This window comes from Nicotiana tabacum, chromosome 20 (genome assembly GCF_000715075.1).
Source record: "Nicotiana tabacum cultivar K326 chromosome 20, ASM71507v2, whole genome shotgun sequence".
Taxonomy (NCBI): domain Eukaryota; kingdom Viridiplantae; phylum Streptophyta; class Magnoliopsida; order Solanales; family Solanaceae; genus Nicotiana; species Nicotiana tabacum.
The window spans coordinates 86766270-86788380 of record NC_134099.1 but is presented as its reverse complement, the minus strand read 5'-3'; the positions used below and the strand labels follow the sequence as shown (position 1 = coordinate 86788380).

At 39.9% G+C, this 22111-nt stretch overlaps 1 protein-coding gene across 1 annotated transcript in view; it reads right to left on the bottom strand.

Annotated features, from left to right (window-relative positions):
• LOC142174449 (uncharacterized) overlaps positions 1-22111 on the bottom strand; it is a 107744-nt gene that overhangs the window by 1016 nt on the left and 84617 nt on the right. Inside the window, exon 2 of the mRNA XM_075240244.1 lies at positions 263-394. Within this exon, the coding sequence (XP_075096345.1) occupies positions 263-394 (132 nt within the window). The remainder of the gene's footprint in view (positions 1-262; positions 395-22111) is intronic.

Here is a 22111-nt window from a genome sequence, read left to right as displayed (position 1 = left end):
CCTACTCATCATAGTAGCATTGATCTAACTCTTGCCATAATGAAACCATTTTATTGTAATAGATGGTCATTTCTCTCTCCTTGTCTAGCCTTCCAAAGCTTAATTTTTAATTCAAAACATTTGAGAAACATTTTCAACATCTGAATAGGTTTCTTTAACAGCCTCCCATACATCCCTAACAGTGGGCAAAAATAAATATGGTTTACCTATTGCTGGTTCCATAGAGTTTAGAAGGCACGCGATTACTAATGAGTTCTCGGACCTCCATGCCTTCATTTTTGGATCTCCAGCTTCAGGTTTTTTGATTTCACCAGTCAAGTGCCCAAGTTTTTCTCTGCCATCCATTGCTAACTGGACAGATTGTGCCCACTCTAGATAATTTTTTCCATTCAACCTATGAGACGTTAGTTGAAAGGATAATGATATGAATCACTCTCGGCTTCTATTGTTGCCATTGGGATTCTTTGCCCAGTAAAGGTTGTTTTAGCCATGAACAAAAGGAAAAGAAAAAGGTTGAAAGAGGCTACTGCTCTGATACCATATTAGTTTTGGTATTGAAATAGTATATTTTTTCTGTCAAAGAATACATAATTTATAGGAGAAAATAAATCAATAAAAAGGAAATAATCCCCTGATTGCAGACAAAGGGGTATTTCTAATCTAATCTAATCTAATCTAATCTAATCTAATCCCTCATCTTTTCACCACTTCAGGTATGTCTCTATGCTCGTTCGAGGACGAACGAATGTTTTAAGATGGGGAGGATGTAACGACCCAGCCGGTTGATTTGAGAATTAACACCCTGATCCCTTATTAATTGCTTTCTCCGTATTTATTTCTACTATTATGATTTGCCGGGAAGATTCGTTTTGAGTTTCGGAGTGTTTTGGGACACTTAGTCCCTAAATGAGAGCTTAAGGTTTAGAATTTGGACCATAGTCGGAACTGTATGAAGACGGCTTCAAAATGGAATTCTGTCAATTCTATTAGCTCTGTTGGGTGATTTCGGACTTAGGGGCTTGTCGGGATTGTGTTTTGGAGGTCCGCAGCTTATTTAGGCTTGAAATGCCGAAAGTTAAAATTTTAAAGTTTTTGGATCGATAGTGAGATTTTGATATCGGGTTCAGAATCTGCTTTCGAAAGTTGAAATAGTTCCGTAGTGTTGAATGTAACTTGTGTGCAAAATTTGGGGTCAATCAGACATGGTTTGGTTGGTTTCGACATCGGTTGTAGAATTCTTGAGATTTCAAGTTCATTAGGCTTGAATTGGGGGGTGATTCGTGGTTTTAGCATTGTTTCATGTGATTTGAGGGGTCGACTGAGTCCGTATGATGTTTTAGGATTGGTTGGTATGTTTGGTTGAGGTCCCAGGGGCCTCGGGTGAGTTTCAGATGCTTAACGGAAGTTGAATTTGACTTAGGCAATTTATGAACTTGCTGAACCTGCGGAGTTTGGACCACAGGTGCGGTGCCGTAGAAGCAGGTTGGTGAACGCAGATGCGGTCTGAGGCTTGGAGATCAGAGGTCGCAGATGCAGCTCAAGGACCGTAGAAATAGAACCGCATCTGCGAGTAAAGGGGTGCAGGTGCGGAAATCTGGTCGTTTAACAAAATTTCGCAGGTACAGAGTAGGAGCCGTAGGAACAAGAACGCAGGTGAGGTGGACCCCTCGCAGAAGCGGAATTCACTTGGCAGAAAAAGAGAAATCGAAGGTTTGAAATTCATAACTTCTAAAATCGAATTGGAGCTCGGTGGAGGGCGATTTCTGGAGAGATTTTGAAGGAGAAAGTGTCACGACCCAAAAATCGACCCGGTCTTGATGGCGCCTATTGCGAAACTAGGCCAACCAACACAACACCCGAATCTACCATTATTTAGTAAAATTTAATTTTATACCATTTATTAATTAATAATCTCGTGATGTAAGTTTAAATGAATAGTGCGGCATAAATACACAAGCCTGACATCGGGGTGTCACTAGTCATGAGCATCTACTACAACTGTCTAACAACGTAAAGACCAACATGGTCGGGAAAATCACAAGAGTATATTAAGGAAGAATAAGGAGGGAGAAAAGCAGGGCCGCGATCGCCAGGCAGCTACCTTGCTAACTCCGATGAACCTGCCACCGAGCTCAAAAATACCTGAATCTGCACACAAAGTGCAGGGGGTAATGTGAGTATGCCAACTTAGTAAGTAATAAAAGTGATGAAGACTGAGTAGTAAGAAATCACGTAAACCACGTCATAGCACCACAGCGAGTACCGCATGTTCCCAAAACATGATACAAATCAAATCATTTCGTTAAATTTCCAACTTCAGTAAACATCCTTTAGAAAATATCTTTCCAACCTTTTTAATAGAGGTTTAATGAAATATATATATAAGTGATACAAATCTTAATCGGCCCCAACATAATTAGTATACAGCCCCTCGGGTAAACAGAAATTCATAACCATCTCGTAACTTAAAAATCTCAGTGGAAGTAACAAAGCCAAATTAGTGACTAAATTTCGAACACCTTGTAAAACTTCAGTTTAAAGGTAAGTTGTTAAAATATTTGTTTAACATTTTCAATAGAGGCTCAGTCTAAAGATGAGTGAAAGCAATAATTAAATCAGCATATTCAATAGAAACTCACTTTAAGGAGGAGTGAAACCAGTAAGTTCATAAACAGGCCCCTCGGGCAAAACATCACTCGTATATATATATATAGCCCCTCGGGAAAGCCTCTCAGTCACTCATGACTCAACTCATATCAATCAGCATTCACACTCAGCACTTACGCTCAATAAGTACCATATAATAACCGCTGCGGCATGCAGCCCGATCAATATACATACATACATACATATATATATATATATATATATATATATATCCATAAATATATAATCCTCACAACAATACCCTCGGTCTATCTCAGTCATCAACCTCACAATCAGGCTTTCGGCCTCTCTCAGCCATCAACCTCACAAGTCACTCGGACTATTAGTAAAATAGGGGGTTCGACTCAAATATCATTTATAGTGTAAAAATTGAGTAAATAAGGCTGAGTTAGGAAATTACTAAAATACAGCATAACTGAGTTCAATTATTAAGTCAAAATAGTGAGGAAAAGTAGTAAAAGTCCCATAAGGGTCCAAAACAGTTGGCACGAGGCCCAAATATGGCATTCCGCCCAAAAACATAGCAATACTTTTCAAAATACAATGATATCAAATAATTTTCAATCAAATACGCGACTTAACAGTCGCACGGGATGAACCAAGTCACAATCCCCATTGGTGAACGACTCCATGCTCGTCATCTAGCGTGTGCATCACCTCAAAGTAGCATAACGATGTAAAATCCGGGGTTTCATACCCTCAGGACAACATTTACAGTCATTACTTACCTCGATCCGGTCCAAACTCTAGCCCGCGATGCCTTCGCTTCTCGACTCGGCCTCTGAATGCTCCAAATCTAGCCAAAAACAGATTCATACCATCAAAATAAGCTAAGGGAACGAAGCCCATTCGAAAAATATCCAATTTATACCAAAAATCCCGAAATTGGCCAAACCTGACCCCAGGGCCCACGTCTTGGAATCCGGTAAAAATCACATTAATAGAATCCTTATCGTCTCACGAGTCTATACATACCAAAATCATCAAAATCTGATATCAAATGCCCATTCAAATCCCCAAAAGAATTCTCAAACTTTTCTTCCATTTTCCCCCAATTTTCACACTAATTTCTCAAATTAAATGATGAAATTCAAGACTAAATCATGAAATTAAACTAAATATGAGTGAAGAATACTTACCCCGATAGCTCCACTGAAATTTTCCTCAAAGTTCACATTCTCCCGAGCTCTCTAATGAAATTTCGAAATTATGGACCAAACCCTCGATTTTAAAAATATAAACTGACTGCCCAGGTATTCTTCATCGCGAACGTGGCATCACCCTTGTGTTCGCGAAGCTCAAAGCTTCACTGAACAAAATCTCTCCTTCGCGAACGTGAGGGCCACACGCGAACGAATGACCACACCGCTCGACCCTACGCGAACGCGGAGCACCAACACGAACGCGTAGCCTTAACTCACACACCATCGCAAACACGGGACCTACATCGTGAACGCGAAGAACAACTTGACTGCCCCTCTCATTAACCCTTCGCGAACGTGAGAACCTCTCGCAAACGTGAAGAAGGATTTCTCTGCAAGAAAATACCAGAAAATCTGCCAAGTCCAAAGTCCAAAAATTGATCCGTTAACCACCCGAAACACACCCGAGGCCCTCGGGACCTCAATCAAACATGCCAACATATCCCATAACATCATTCAAACTTCTTCCAACCTTCGAAACGCTCAAAACAACATTAAAACACCAAATATGCATCGGATTCAAGCCTAAGAATTTCAAAAACTTTCGAATTCCGCTTTCGATCAAAAAACCTATCAAACCTTGTCCGAATGACCTGAAATTTTGCACACACGTCACAAATGGTACAACGGACCCACTCCAACTTCCGGAATTCCATTCCGACCCCTATATCAAAATCTCACCTATCAACCAGATAATGCCAAAATCCCAATTTCGCCAATTCAAGCCGAAACCTTCCACGGACCTCCAAACAACATTCCGATCACATTCTTAAGTCCCAAATCACCTAACGGAGCTAACCAAATCATCAAAATTTAAATCTAAGATCATATACTAACAAGTCAAAACTTGGTCAAACCTTTCAAATTTTAAGCCTCAAATTGAGAATTGTTCTTCCAAATTCATTTCGATTACCCTGAAAACCAAAACCGAGAATTTACATAAGTCATAATACATCACATGGGGCTAGTCATGCCCAAGAACTGGCGAGCGAAGTACAAAAGCTCAAAACGACCGATCGGGTCGTTACAGAAAGATTGGGTAATGAATTCTAACTCTAATTTGATTCTAATACACTAATCGATTGTTATTTTCCTTATTTAATCTAAGAATTTGAGTGGAAGAATGTGGATTTGGGGGAAAAGTTCCTCAACCATGTTTTTGGGTTTTGATTGGGTTTTAGTTGTCGGAATTGAGTGATTTTTGGATGAGTGATCTCGTGAGTGAATGGGTGTTCTAAATTGGTAACTTTTACCCGATTCTGAGATGTGATTCCGGGAAGGATTTTTGGCATTTTCTAATTTCTCACTGTAGATTTTAATTCATTAGCTAAATTAGTTGCTTGTAGTTTTATTTACGTTATGTAATTGATTTGGTTAGATTTGAGCCGCTCGGAGTTGGATACTCATGGCAAGAGCATGATATCAGATTAATTTTGAGCTGGTTCGAGGTAAGTGGCTTGCCTAACATTGTGTGAGGGAATTCCCCTTAGGATTTTGGTACTGTTATTTTATGAATGTTGTGTACATGAGGTGACGAGTGCATACATGTGCTAATTGTTGAAAAATCCTGTTTTCATTAAACAAATATCTATGTTTTCTTTTAACTGAGCAACACTAGTATATGAAGCCTCCTGTTTAGCTTAGGAAAGCATGCTTATGTGACTTAACTGTCTTACCTGCTTTAATTGCTTACCTGAATTTTTGTGTAGCATGTCTAGAGTAGAAATTCCCTGTTTTCCTGATACGAACTTGAATAAAATTGTAGGATTCTTTCTTGAGACTGTTGTGTGTTTACTTTGGGACAATAGATCGGTATTCTGGGAGATCCCCCCTGCACATTTAGAATTTGAACTACGTGACGATATCCCGAGAGATTCCCCCTGTACTGGATATTTACTTTGGAACTACGGATCGGTATTTCGGGGGATCCCCCTATATATTTATGATTTGGACTACGGGACGATATCCCGGAAGATCATCTGCACACTTACGTTTGGGACTACGGGACGATATCCTGGGAGATCCACTATTGTTATCTCTGTGTACTGAGTCATATTCTTTCTGTGATTTTATTCTTTATCGATTGTTTATTAATTCCTTTATAATTCTCTTGATATTCTGTTTATATATATATATATATATATATATATATATATATATATATATATATATATATATATATATATATATATATATATATATATATATATATATATATATATGACCTTCCTCGTCACTACTCGACCGAAGTTAGGCATGTCATTTATTGGGTACCGCTATGGTGTACTCATGCCCTTTACTGCACATGTTTTTCGTGTGCAGATCCAGGTTCTACTTCTCAGCCCTACTTCTAGTGAGGCGAGGCGATCGAGAGACTTCGAGGTATATCTACCGCGTCCACAGACCTAGAAGTCCCTCTCTGTTCCTCTTTTAGTTATAGACTTCCTGTATTTTTTCTTCGTTGGTAGACTTTCTGGAGATTAGATACACCATGTACTTCTGTAGCTTGTAATTTCATGAGATTCCGGGTTTTGGGAGTGTTTTGTGTTCAGTTTGAGAGAGTGTTATTGTATATGTTGAGCGGTATTTTAAACTCCTTTACTATATTTTTTTGTTAATTGATAGTTTTGCATTTTTATTTCATTTTTGAGGTTTTGTTAGGCTTACCTAGTCATGGAGACTAGGTGCTGTCATGACAGTTCACAGAGGGAGAACTTGGGTCGTGACATAAACTTTCCTAAATGATCAGATAATATAAATCAACATATCTGATTTGATTTGATCACATAATCATAATCAGATATTACAAATCAACCGAAGATAAAATGTTCAATCTGATCAATCACCATAAAACCGAAGGCTAATTAAGGACTTATTGCAACAAAATTAATGTGTTCAGTAAAGAAGCAGATGTTACTGATAGGCAAGGATTCAACAAGTTATCACCATATCAAATAGGAATTTAATCACCTCAAATGGGAGCCTAACAAGTCCAGGCAATCTTAGAAAAGAAACTAGAGTTTCAAATATATCATGCAATCAAGAAGTTGCTTCTTAAATGTTGGTAACTAAATCTCCATTTGAAGTCTCATCCTTCACATCATCACATGTATCAGCTATAAAATATTTTAAATTACTTCAGTTTAATGAATTACGGGAGATTTAGTTTTTGAGAAATTAACTTAAATAGTCGTCCGTTCAAAATAATAGCTGGAAGATATATATGTTAGGTATAATTAGTGTATAATAAATATATATTGGCTAAGAGGTGTAAATACTTTTGGTCAAGTGGCCAAATGTGTAACTTCCCCCCCAAAAAATTCATATCATGTGTTGGGGCTCTCTCCACTTCTTTCCCTCGTTGCTTTCTTCTTTCTCTCTTTTTTATTTTTTTTTGTTTTCCACCCGGTGTCCGGTACCCGCATTGGATCCATCCGAATTCGCGCCGCGTGGGGCTTCCTTATTTCCTATTACTAAGTACACAGAATAATTTTTGAGGTAATTTTGATTAAGAAAATTCCAATCAAAATAGTTTCTGGAACAATTTCACATCTTTCTCCAAGTCCTAACCTATATCTCTGGAGAACTTCTTCCTGGATCATGATGCAGCATCACCTAAGTTAATGTACTATTATCACATCAGTGACAAAAAATAAGGTAAAAATTAAGTTCCACATACATTAAGGAAAACAACAAGATATAAAATGATTAACTTATCCTTTAAGTATTTGCAATGTGATGAACTTGGGAAAAAATAAATGCAATTACTAGGTTAACAAGAGTACCTATTTAGATACGGATGTAGGACCTGGTTCTAGTTCCATACAAGGGAAAACCGAAGGATCATGAAAAGCCTTTTTTTTATTCTGCAAAAATTTTATATATGTGAAACCCCGGGGGTAGTAGTTCAGCTTCATTATTATATGACTTAAGGTGTTTTTTCCTGCTGAAGCATTAAAGTACAAATGCAATGGCGTATAGGAAATTTAATTGCATCAAAAAACAGTTATGTTATATGCGATCATTGTTATTAGCTACCAGAGACGTAGATGACTATTTCTTTGTTTTCTACTTCAATGTTTGCTAATCAGTAATCGGTATATTTTTCAAGACATAATACGAGACGAAGTAAGAAATATAAAATGTTAGAGCACTTACCCTGTCTAAGAAAAGGTTCTCCCCATGTGGCTTATTGGCTTGGTATATACATCGGGTCCGGATAAGTTTTTTTCGTTCCCCATGTGGAGTTTGGAATAACGCTAGCTGAAGCTTTTCCTACGATTTAAAGAAAAAATTGTTATACTCGCAACTTCCAATTACTTCACGCAGAACAGTTAAAATCGTAATTTGGGACCTGGGTGTATTTCCGTAATCGAATTTGGAGGTCGCTAACTCGAATTATCGCTTTTTGTCGAAAATTGAGAATTTAAAGGTTTGACCATTGTTTGACTTTGTTGATACTGGGTCCGTCTTTTAGTTCTGGAACTCGGAATAAGTCCATTCTATGTTTATGACTTTGTCTGCCAAATTTGGTGTACAACAGAGTTGGTTTGACGTGAATCGGACGTCCGGTTGTTATAATAGAAATTCTAAAGTTTCATTTCATTTGATTTGATGTCCGATTCGTAGTTCTATGTATTATTTTGGTATTTTGATCACGCGAGCAAGTCCGTATGATGTTTTTGAACTTGTGTGCATGTTTGGTTTGGAGCCCCGAGGACTCGGGTGAGTGTTGGATAGGTTACGGACGGTTAAAACTTAGAAAAAATTGTTGGTTTTTGGTGTCTGTTGCAGATCTCACATTTGCAAGGTCTGGCTTGCAAATGCGAGCCTCGCATTTGCGAAGGAAGCTTCGCATTTCCGTACAGGGGCTGGGGGTGGACTTTCGCAATTGCAAGATTTGGGGTCGCATTTGCGATCCCCTCAGGTTGGCGATTTTCCAAAGAGATCTTCTTGCCCAATTCATTGGTAGGTGATTCTAACCTATTTTCTTTCAATTACCCATTATGTTTCATGAGATTTCAACCTAAAATCTAAGATTTTCATGGTAGAAATTGGGAATTTGGGTAGAATTAGAAATTTTTGTAAAATTGGAATTTAGGCCTCAAATTGAGATCGAATTTCGAAACAAATTACATAACCGAGCTCGGGGGTGAATGAGTAATTGGGTTTTGGTTCAAATTTTGGGTTTGGACAAAGCGGACCCGGGAGTTGACTTTTCTTGTCTTTTTCAATAAAGACCTAAATTGAATCTTTCGCATTCGTGGATAGTTCCTATGGCTTAAGTTGAATCATTTGGTTGATAATTTGCTAGATTTGGTTGGTTCGGAGGCTTGTTCGAAATGCAAAGCCTTGGTTGAGTTTTGAGTCGATTTTGGAGCGAGGTAAGTGTTGAGTTTAACCTTGATTTGAGGGAATTAGGAACCCTCAGACTATGTTCTATGTGAATTTCATGTTTGCGGCGTATATGCAAGGTGACGAGTGCCTATACGCCGCCGAATTACTTGTTTCCCTAATTTTCTGCTTTTCCTTAATTATTTCCTTCCATGCCTTAACTGTTATATGCTCTAACTGCCTTCCATGCTTTATTTGCTACTTGCTAATCATTGTTTCTCCCATTAAAAATGTTAGACCTTTTCATGATTTCATGACTCGCTGTTGTTGCCTTAATTGACTTACTTACACATTTTAATTATTATTTACCGGACTTGTCTTGCCGTGAAATCTTAAATATGTGAGTCCTCAATTTGGTACGGACCTTCTTTTCTGATTCAGCTTCTTATTCGTTAATCGAAGAGGTTCTTGTGATTTGAGTTGTTGATTTGGTTGTACTCATTGAATATTTGGTACTTATATGGTGGGATCGAGTTGCATGCAACAACAGGTGAAATAATGGTGGATTGATATGGAATAATAATGGTGAATTTGTATTTATACGGTGATATCGGGTTACACGCCGCAACAGGTAAAATAAAAGTGGATTGATACAATGAAATAAAGGTGAATTATGATGCTGATTTTATTATATGGTAGGATCGGGTTGCGTGCCACAACATATATATTTATTTATGATTGTTGATATTGTTACGGTGGAATAAGGGAGGATTTTGTGTTGTACGGTGGTATCGGCCTCGCGCCGCAACAATCTATGAGTTTCTATTTCCTTTAGCTGTAATTATTTTTGGTATTTTCTTACGGAACTTTAAGGATTGGCATTTATGATTGACACTGGTTCTTCTTTGAGGATTTAGCTATTTTTTTAGTTAATTGCCTTATTTTGTTTCATATATTTTCCTTTCCTGCCTTTATTATATACTGCATACAGGTTATAGTGTAGGTGATCCACCTTAGCCTCATCACTACTTCGTCAAGGTTAGGCTCGCCACTTACGGAGTACATGGGGTCAGTTGTACTCATACTACACTTTGTACTTCTTGTGCAGATTTTGGAGTTGATCCCAACGGCGGTTATTAGCGTGCTCGGATTGACCAGTTTGTGGAGACTTAAGGTACAACTACTTAGCGTCCGCAGCTCCTAGAGTCACCTTTCCTTTCTATTTAGTTGTGTGCTTTTCTTCAGACAACTTTATGTTTTATTCAGACCTTTATTTGTACCATTCTAGTAGCTCGTGCACTTGTGACACTGGGTACAGAGTTGTATTAGATATTTTTGTTGTTATTGCTTCTGCACTTTACTTTGGATTATTTTAGTTATTTCAGTTCTTTCTAATTATTTAATTTAAATTGTTGAAAATGGATAAATTGTTCTAACGTTGGCTTGCCTAACAAGTGAAATGTTAGGCGCAATCATGGTCCCGACGGTGGAAATTCCGGATCATGACAAGTTGGTATCAGATCACTAGGTTACATAGGTCTCACGAGTCACGAGTAGGCTTAGTAGAGTCTGGAGGATCGGTACAGAGACGTCTATACTTACCTTCTAAACGCTATTTAGGAACAAATTTCACTTATGTTATTCTCTGTCGTGCGATTTTTTTCTCTCATTCATAATTGAACTCTTCTACTCTTGTCCTATCGCAGATGGTGAGAACATGCACTGTATCTTCAACTGGACAACAACTAGATCCCCCAATGGCAGCTCCTACTAGGAGTAGAGGACGAGGCCGAGGTCGTTCCAGAGGCCGAGATCAGCCTAGAGCTCGAGCAACAACACTAACAATAGAGACTCAGGTGGATTTTGATAAGGAGGTTCCAGCTCAGACCGTACCTGCTGGACCAGCTCAGATCCCAGAGGGGTTCATCGCCACCCCAGTGATTTAGGATGCTCTAGTCTGTTTGGTGGGCCTTATGGAGAGTGTGGCCTAGATCGGCACATCTCCTATAACACCAGCTGTCTTTCAGGCTGGGGGAGGAGCACAAACTCCCGCTACTGACACTGTGGAGCAGATGGCTCCCTAGTATCAGACTCCAACATCCCCGCCAGTTGGGGTAGTTCAGCCGGTTATTCCGGCACAGGCCGGTGATGGGCCAGCCATGTCTTCTGAGGGCTTATTGTGATTGGAAAAGTTTACCAAGCTCTTCAAAATTAACTTTAGTGGTGCACCTTTTGAGGACCCATATGAATATCTTGACTGCTGCCATGAGGTGCTGCGAAACATGGGTATAGTTGAGACTAATGGGGTCGATTTTACTGTATTTCAGATGACTAGTTTTGCCAAGAGGTGGTGGAGGGATTATATGTTGACCAAACCAGCTGGATCGCCTACTCTTACTTGGAACCAGTTCTCTCAGCTATTTCTAGAGAAGTTCCTTCCTTTCACACTGAGGGAGGATTACCGCAAGCAGTTTTAGTGTCTCTAGTAGAGCAGTATGTCAGTCACTCAATACGAGACCTGTTTTGTGGATCTATCTCGTCATGACCATATCTTGTTTTCTACTGATTAGGAGAGGGTAAGGAGGTTTATTAATGGACTCATTCATCTTATCAGGCTACAGATGGCCAAGGAGACCAGGGGTGAGATTTCCTTTCAGATGGCTGCTAATGTTGCTATGCGGATCGAGATGGTTCTTGCATTAGAGAGAGGGCAGGGGTCTGATAAGAGGCCTCGTCATTTCAGTGGTTTTAGTGGTGTCTCATCTGGAGGCAGGGGTACTTTTTGTAGGGTTCATCCTCCCAGGCTATTCCAGTCGACACTTCGAGCATCCCACAATGCTTCAGGGAGCCGTAGTGCTTATGTGCCTTATTCTGGGTCACCAACCTACAGTGCACCATTAGCTCCTTTCAGTGTGCCTCTGATTCAGAGTTATCATCATGGTTATCCGGCCCGTTCGGTTCACTCTCAATTTCAGCAGCTACATCACCAGGATGGATGTTTTGAGTGTGGTGGTTTTGGGCATATGAGGAGGATCTATCCGAGATTATTGGGCACCATGCCACAAAAATGGAGGAGTCTGCATTAGTCAAGCCTAGTTACGGTTTAAGTATATTTGCTTTCTTATGAGCTTTTGGAATCCATTAGTTCTTCATCTCCTTTGACCCCCAATATGCATAATATAGTTAACAGTAGTACATTTATGAATTTGTTCAAGAGGTAGTGATAATATTCTTTCTTTTCACTAATTTTACTCTCTTTCATATATAATATGTTACTACTTAAGAAGCCAAATTAATGTCTTTATCCAAAGACACTTCCATGTGTAAGCAAGTCTTGATGTGTCTTGTGACTCATCATTCATATGGGTGCCACTTTGGCTTAGTTTAATGCCAAGTGGCATCCCCTAAAAGGATCATTATCCACTTAATTCCACAATTATCCCCACAATTAATCAATTATTCATATAATTAGGAATTATCTCAAATACATAAAATGATACTCACTTTTAATACACTTTATACACCTTACTATCATGGCCATGGGGTACCTTCTATGGCACTAGTCCATAAATACCGAGTATTTTAGCCCGATCCATATTTTTTCCCAACATGCCAAATTTGGACGAAAATTTATTTTCTTTGACTTGCTTCCCCTCCCACCTTCATGAATTTACTCATCACTTGTTTGATATAACATAATCGTTATAATCTCCAAATAATCTTTCCTTGGACCGATGTCAATTACCTTACGACAAATTCAACGTAAAATACTGCAGGGTGAAACATTGTCGTAACTTATTACTGCAAAGCGTAACATCATCGTAATATAATACTGCAGGTGTGAGCACATGATTTTTGTTCTCACACGACAATCGCTCCAAAAAGAATTAAAAAAAAATATAATTGGCCCTGCTGTATAATTTTCGGATTTCTGTGCGGCACCTTATTGATTTATTTGTGACTTTGACCCATTTTTATTTATTTACTTCATTAAAATAAAATTCAAAAAAAATATGTGTCCTGCATAATTCAAACCGTAATCCGGTCGTTAAATAGAAAATCATGAATAGGCATTTTCGTCCGTGATTTTATTTGGTTTGACTTTACCTGTTTTGAAATATTTTAGTGTTTGTGCAAATAATTGTATTGAGTGTGTATTTAATTTTAATTTGATTTTTTGGCTTAGTTTTGTTTTAAAATAAATAAGAAAAAGGAAACAAATAAATAAAATAAATAAAATAAAAAAAGAAAGAAATCTTTTCGAACTTGGGCCAATTTTAAACAAATTGGCCCAAACAAACTCAGCCCAAACCCAGGCCTGCCCGGTCCAACACCAGTGGATGCCCAGGGTGTCTAAACGACACCGTTTTAATCCAGTGTGGTCTGGGCCGTTGATCTCAGATTGATCAACGGCCAAGATCATTTCCCCACAACCCACTGAGGAACCCGACCCGTTTCCACCCGGACCAACCCAAACCCCTTACCCTCGAAACGACACCGTTCCACTTAAGCCATCAGATCCAGACCGTAGATCTAAATTGATCTAACGATCGAGATCCGCCTACTCATTCCATATATAAGCCCTTAACATACCCTACCCCCCCTATCCAATACCCCGACCTCCGTCTTCAACCTCATCCCCCATCAAACCCTAGAGCCGCCCCTGTATCCTTCACCATGGAAGCCGGCGGCATGAACGCCGGTGACCTTCCCCTTAACACCCTAGAACGCCCTTGCCATCCTGAACCCAAATCTATCAACCATGTAGTTCGAATCCCTCCCCACCTTCTCGAATCTTCATTTGAAGATTCGAGTCAAAACTCGATCTATTCAGTTTAACCCCAGTTTCATACCAGACACTCCCCAGACCCCCCTCGTGACCAAACCATACTTGGTTTGGTCCGAATCTGATCAGGGAAGCATGAATCCCAGATCTGAGTTTTGGAATTTGTTGGTTCTTCGTCACTGGTCCATATCCGTTCGAACCGAAGAGGTTAAGGTCTAATGGACTTTAATCAAAGTGTTTCTCACTTGAGAAACACTTCGATTAAAGTCCGTTCAGCCTTAAGAAAGGTCTGTCCGAGTCCGGTTTGAGGTTTTGATTTTTCAAGGTTTAAGGTGAGTTCTTTCTTTTCTTATTTGTGTTGGTTCATCTGATTGTGGTAAAGGTCTGTTCATGTTTTGTTTGTGTCCTTGACTTTTAGCAACTGTGCCTTGACCACTTTGCTTGAACCTCTGCTGTTTGATTGAGTCTTTCCATTTGTTTTGATAATGTGTATGTAAGTGTTGGGCAACTAGCTGATTTTCAAATTTGGACTGACTAATTGATTCCTCGGGTACCACTTTGCTTAGTCAGTGTAATTCAAATCATGTGTCGATACTGTTAAATGTCTGATTTTTGGTTACGATTGTATGTGTTATAACTAGTATAGTCGAGTCGACATATGTCGTCAATTAGTTTCAGTTGTCCGAACGATAACAAATCAATGTACTTTTGATAAGCATGGCTTGAATCACTTAGGAACTGAGTTTAGTGCTTATAATTAGTAATTTGAATCAGAAGTGTAAAAGAGCAATGTTCTGTTTAGTCACAGTTCTGAAATTGGAGAGCATGTGCACTTATGCACAACATGTGCATTTTGTGCACAGCCTGTGCCCTGCCTAAATGTTTTTGAATTAAATAGTTTGACAGCATGTGCTGTCAGACTACATTCTGCTGCCCATTACCTTGCTTTAGTTCAAAAATATTAAACCTTGCCTAAAAGTAAGTCTTCCAGGGAATATCATGGGCTGGTGTTCTTATTTAAATAGTAAGTGGAATCTGAAAATAAGGGAGCACATGGGAGGATGTTCTGATTGATGATGGGAGGCTGATATAAAAGGGGGGATTGGGATAAGAGAATGGACGGAGACAGACAGACAAAAAAGGGAGGAGAGGAAAAGGATACCATCTGATAATAGAGGTCAGAGAGAACATAGATAGAGGAGAGTTGAAGTTCTGGAGATACAGACAGAATTAGAGACATGATTGAGAGATAGAAATACATACACACACACACAGAAGGATAAACATTGAACCTTAAGAGCTGAATAGGAAAAACACAAACAGAGATAGAGAGAGGTTAAGGGATAGAAGCTATACAACCAACAATCAGAAACCTTCTTCCTCCTATTGTTATTGGGTTTTCAGTTGTTTCAATTTGTTCAAGCCAATTCTGATCCTTTGAAATCTCAGTTGTGTCTATTAGTTGAGTGCTTTCATTGGTTTACTACTATCTGGAGTTCTGATTCTACTCCACTGGGTGTTGCTGTTATTTGGCTATTGCTTTCTATTGGCCATAGTTGCATCTCTGCACTCGAGCTGGGTTCTTGCTGTATTGCTTTGTCTGCTGCTATTTCTGCCCTGCTGCTACTGATAGTGCTGTGATTGCTGCTGCATTTTGTTGTCATTATACTCTGCTGACTCCCCCTTTCCTTCAATTGTCAAATATTTCCAGGTACACAACCTCTGAAACTTTGTATTGTTGAAAGTTTGAAGTTGAAGCAGAAATAAAGAAAAGAACAGCTGTTCATGTTATAACATTGGTGTTAAAAATAGGTCGAACGTTAGTGGGATTGTATTTTACTGCAAACTGCAAACACTTTGTATAAAACTAGCATACATTCTGCTGAGATGGACTGTTAGATAGCACTGTTCAATAGCAATAACAATATGATAGACAGCATGTTTGATTTGGGATACGTTCAGTTCAGTATAATACTGTCTGGTTTAGTTACGACTGTATAACATAGAGTCATGGCAAACACTTGTATGTATTTTGCCTAGACCACTGAATCGACAAATCTGTGGTATTAGGTCTGGGATAGATGTATCCCAAACAAACTCTCATGCAGTCATATTAAAAGTCCGGCTATGAATGCCAGTTTCGCTTGTCAGTTTATTTGTTCCAATGCCGGTTTGATATCAGGTTTCGGTACAGATTCTTCGTTTCAAAAACAATGTGATGATTGTTGAGAAAAACTAATAGTCATTTTGAGTTCAATTAGTAGTAATTTTCCTAATAAACAGCCGATTTCGTTTATCAATTTCAAATAGGTTGAAGTGTTAAAAATAGAACTTGGAGGTCGTTAAACATAACTTAATATATGTTGTTAGTTTGTTTGCAATCTCACTTAGCGAATTAATAAACATATTCACTCGACGAAGACAAAGCATGCGGTAACCCTCACCTCATGAACAATCAATCAGGTAATCAAACAAGTTTAGTTTCGGCAAACATAATAAGGATTCAGTCCGTATTTGTCCAAACCCGCAAAATTCGGCATCATCTTTCCCTTTAAAGATAAATGTAGTAGAAATGTAGTCATTAGTAGGGTACCCTTCTAAAATAATGAGACGAGCCTCGCCGAATAAAAATGCAAACTGCGGGGCCCTCAATAATTGATCATGATAAATACTTAGAATTTGGGAGAGACTGTTTAGAGAATTCCACTGCCTTCCCCAAATAACAACGCGTTTAGATTCTTTAGGCGCGACTTTAAGCTAAATTATATTCTTAAAATTCAGGGTGCACATTGATGTGACCCAAATCCAAATCTCAACGAAGTCAAAATGTGTCGACGATCACGGGCACATTGATTGTGACGTGGTTCAAGATGCATTTTCACGACGTTGCAATTCTACAAAATAAATAATAATAATAAAAGCGGTTTAAACTTAATAAAAGCACATAAGTCATAACATGTTATTTAAATCAGATATTTAGCCATTATAACAATTTAAGCGACCGTGCTAGAACCACGGGATTCGAGGGTGCCTAACACCTTCCCTCGGGTCAACAGAATTCCTTACTTAGAATTTCTGGTTCGCAGACTTCATTTGGAAAAGTCGAAAATTTTCCTCGACTTGGGATTCAAGATAAACCGGTGACTTGGGACACCAAAAGCCAAACCTTTCCCAAGTGGCGACTCTGAATTAAATAAATAATCTCATTTCGAATATTGTCACTTAAATTGGAAAAACTCCACCCGCGCATCTTACCCCTCGGGGCGGGGCGCGCAAAAAGGAGGTGTGACAGCTCTGGCGACTCTGCCGGGGACACAAAACCCAGAACCGCTGGTTCAGGGTTCAAGAATTCGAGCTTAGAATAATTGTTATATTTGGCTTTATTATCTGATCTTTATTACATGTTTTTGCGTAACATGCTAAATGTTGTCTTTTACCGCTTTGATATTATCTGAACTGTATATAAACTGTGCCGAAACCTTTCTCTTCTTACTTCCGGGGAGAAGCTCGCTGGTCGGGACTCCCTATTCTGTTAATGTCAATACCTAAAATAAGAAAGAGGACGGGCAAGTTACAAAGCCGGACGATCTCGCGGGTCCCCGGTACGTAGCCCCCTCCTCGACTCGAGTTGTCCGCTCGGGTGCACAGTCTAGAACAAATACCCAGGTTACGAACCTAGAATAACTTGACTTCATGCCGGATCCCTAGTAGGAACGCTTATCTGCATCATGTTGCATTTGACTTAGGGGACTCAACACAGGGGTTGGGTCCGTCTAGGACAGGCAGCCTGAAACGAAAAAGACCACCCTGGTGCATCCTATTTGTGTTGTGCATTTATTTGCTTCGGTTCCGCATGTCGACCGGTTCCTAAAAAGGGGAAAATAGCAGCGTAGGGGAGATAATTACTTATTTTTGGAAAATAAAACCAATGTCCAAGTAGTGTCAAAACCTCGCCGGAATTGTTTTTTTCTAAAAAAAAAAAACTGTCTTTTATTGAGAGTTATTAAAAAAAATAAAAATAAAATAAAATTTCTTTTATCACTTGCAAAATCAAAAAAAAAAAAGTATTTATTTTAAAAGTAAAAAAAAATGGAAAATCCATAATTCAAAAAGTGTGTTGTTTCTTTTGTAGTACCCCTTTTATAAATTCAGACTAATGGTCCAAATATTGCAAAAAAAAAAATATTTTTTTTTCTTTAGCCTTTATCTTTTTTCAAAATAATAATACTTATTCTTGATTTCTAGGTTTTCTCTATTCATGATATGCCCGAACTACGCCGGTTTGATTCTCACCGGATGTGAGATACGTAGGCAACCCTCGTCGGGTTCAACCCCATTTTTTTTAAATAGCCAAAAATCAGTAAATAAATAAATAAAAGATGTGTCAAATTTTTAAAAAGAGTCGTAAATAAGTCAGGTGACGTTGTTTTATCATAAAAAGCCGAATGTTCCCGAAAGGGACGCCGGAAGGCTGACTTTGCATAAATAGCCACCTTTGGGTCTTGTTTAGCATTTTTGTCCAGTTGACCCGCACAACCATAAACTCTTCGTCCCCGAAGTGTTTAAAGGCCGTGTTCAAAACTTGACCCCCTCTGTTTAAAATATTTTGAGTCAAGTCGTTTTGTTAAAATCACCTTAATAAATGTGCAGGATGAGCACGATGCAAAATGAACATTTTTCAATAATGACCAAAATCCCTGTCAAGTTACGGCTATGGTGGAATGATCTAGGTATTGAAGGACAAAATGAGGTTAAGAAATATTTGAAAGGTCTTGTGGGTCTGTTGGAAATCCAGCCTCGGGGAGATATCATAAGAGCTTTGGTTACCTATTGGGACCCGGCGCACAATGTTTTCCATTTCTCTGATTTTGAGCTCACCCCAACTTTTGAAGAAATGGCCGGATACATCGGGAATACTGAACTTCCGTTGAGGGAAAAATACTTGGTCGCCCCAAGAGTCGTCACGGTACATCGGTTCCTGGATTCATTGAAAATACCTAGAACAGTCCACAACCCGGATCTAGCAGCCGGATTCTGTACTCCATGCTTCATATATGATAGATACGGTCACGAGGGGGGATTCAATAATCCAATCAACAAACTGTGCAGCAAAGGAGTTCGTCAGAAGTGGGACGAGCACAGACGGGTGGCGTTCATGATAACGTTTCTGGGTCTTCTGGTATTTCCGAGAAAAGATGGAAACATTGATTTGAAGATATCTGGGGTCGCCAGCACTTTACTCACGCAAAGTGGCAGCACTCTCGCGCCAATGGTGGTATCTGACATCTTTCGAGCTCTCACAACTTGTAAAGCTGGGGGAAATTTCTTCGAAGGTTGTAACTTGCTCCTACAGATATGGATGACCGAGCACCTCTGCCATCATTCCGGGGTATTGAGCCATGGTTCCCCGGAAAAAACCCGCATAGAAGAATCTTACACGAGAACCAGAGAGATCACTTGGCCTAAAGGAGTCCTGGCATGGACCTCGTTCTTGCAAGCTCTTACTGCCAGCCAAATACAATGGGCGTTGGGATGGTTACCTGTTGATGAGATCTTATATATGTCGGCGGCTAAAACTCATTTCTTACTGATGGGGCTTAAGAGCATTCAACCTTACGCACCCTGCCGAGTTTTGAGACAGTTCGGAAGGTGCCAGACAGTACCTCATGAGGAAGATCTTAGCACTCAAACAGTTGAGATAAGTCCTAACGGACAATTCCCAGAAGCGAAGATTCGCCAAATCTGGAATGAGGGTCAATATTTGAAATCAGATACTTGCGTGCGGGATCGAGCCAAGGGAGAAACGGCGCCAGGTTACCTTGCATGGTATAGAAGGGAACTCGAGCATGAAAGGCCAGCTAAGAGACCCCACATCCGGGATTTCACCGAGTCATCACAAAGGCATTGGGATTGGTTAGCAAAGGAAAAAGGTTATTGTGCCGAAATCAGTAGATTAAAACAACAAGTAGAAGGCATGAAATACGAGCACAACGTGCAAATTGCTACCGATTTGGGAGAGCGGAACAGGTTAACTCAAGAAAATGAGATGCTCAGAGCTCAGATCAAACAAATAAGGTTGGACGCAGATAGACAACCAAGGCGTCGATCGGACGAGCAGCTGATAAAAGGGCTAAAAGGTGAAATCAGGGAATGGCGAGATGGTTTGGAGAAATCTGAAAACATCATAGCAGAGTTCAAGGCACAGTGGGATACAAGAGCAGATAAGCATCGCAGACACCTGAATCAATTGGAAGGCGACCACAAGAAGACTGTTGCTAAAATAAAGAGAGAGATGGCAGCACTTGAAATCAAAGCAGCTAGTCAGGCCAAGGATTTCCAAATGGAAAGCAGATACTGGTATGACACAATAGCCCAGATGAAATTGGAAGTACGGCGATTGAAGCATCAACACGTGCAAGATGTTCAAGTCTTCAAGATATGCAGCGATCAGATAAAGCACCTTCTTGTAGAGAAGAAGCAAACCAGAGATAGGATCAAAGCCGTTGCCCACGCCATCACCAGACGATGTCTACGATGTGAGAACATGTCCAGTGTTACCTTCCTCTCGGCAGTAATGGTTTATGTCAAGCAGACTATGCACGAGCTAGAGCAACTTGAGAGGGATCTCACGCCTAGGACCGCGGCGAGGCCGAACGACGCCCCGCGGAAACCAATTTTTAAAACCATAATGCATTCATAGGTCAAATCTGTATCTTAGCATCTTCTGCCTGTTTTTTCATCAGGGTGATTTTTAGTCTATTTTTTGAGTCTAGGTTTATTTTCAAAGTTTGCTTTTTCTTTTGCAAAATGTAGTTTGTAATAGACTGCTTCAATAATAAAGAGTTTGCTTCTTTCACGCTCATTTGTGTTTTCGAACTACGTAATGGTCTGATTCACGTGAGCATCGTGATACGTAGGCAATCCTCCTCGGATCCGATCGCATTTTCTTTTACTACAAAAAAAAATATAAAAGAAAAAATAAATGTAAATAAAATAAAAGGAAAACAAAAGAAAAGAAAAGAAAAAAAAGGGGGAAATAAGAGGAAAAATACCGGAATGACGCATGCTCTCGTAGCAGACATATAGTAATCCACTTAACTGTATAGGTGCATCATGCCCAACGTGAGATTAACTATCTGTTATTTGCTGCAAATTAACCGTGCACTTGTCATTGAGCATTTTTCCAGGGTTTTTGAAAAGACGGTTGGTTTGGTGAAAGTCTGGCCTCGCATTCATACTTCACGAGATCAAGGAGAGGTGTTCAACTACCTGTTGTTAGGACTAGAAGCAGTACTCACACTTACTTCACCAGGTCAAAAGGAAGTGTGGAAATGTCTTCGGAAATTACATTGCAAACAGTCCCCGTCTCTGAGGAGAGCTCAATCTCAGCCGTCCTCACGCCTGAATCCGCAACTGCGGAAGAAAATAGAATCCTACGGCTCCGCATGTTGGAAATGCTGGATGTCTGGAACAATGGGAAAGAGCCGCCAAGTGTCGTCCCCGGATTCCCTGAGTTATTCTCCAGGTCAGGTGGGACTTCTAATGTCCCCATAAATTACCCTGCTACCCCATTCGGGTACCCAGCCAACTCCGCCTTCTCCGCAGGATCACCTTCTGAGCCTCATCCCCGAATATCGGCCACTGATGCAAGCATGAACATCTTTACTGCATCGCCTTGCCCAGCTACGGCACAGCCTGCCACATACAAGCCAAGCTTTGACTCATCCTCTTTTACATTCCAAGCACCATCGTTCTCAATGGAACCAACCAGGTTCGCTACCAACAATAATCCTCTACCGCCTCAGTGCGAACTCGCACCGGGACAGGATCAGAACCCCAGGATTGCAGAACAAAATGAGATTGCTAAGAGAATGAGAAGCCTTGAACAAAGTTTGAAGAATATGCAAGGGTTGAGCGGACAAAAGAGCGTCTCTTATGCCGACCTGTGCATGTTCCCTCACGTGCACCTGCCAACGGGTTTCAAGACCCCCAAGTTCGAGAAATACGATGGGCACGGTGACCCCATCGCACATCTTAAGAAATACTGCAACCAATTGCGGGGAGCCGGCGGAAAAGAAGAACTGCTAATGGCGTATTTTGGGGAAAGCTTAGTAGGGATAGC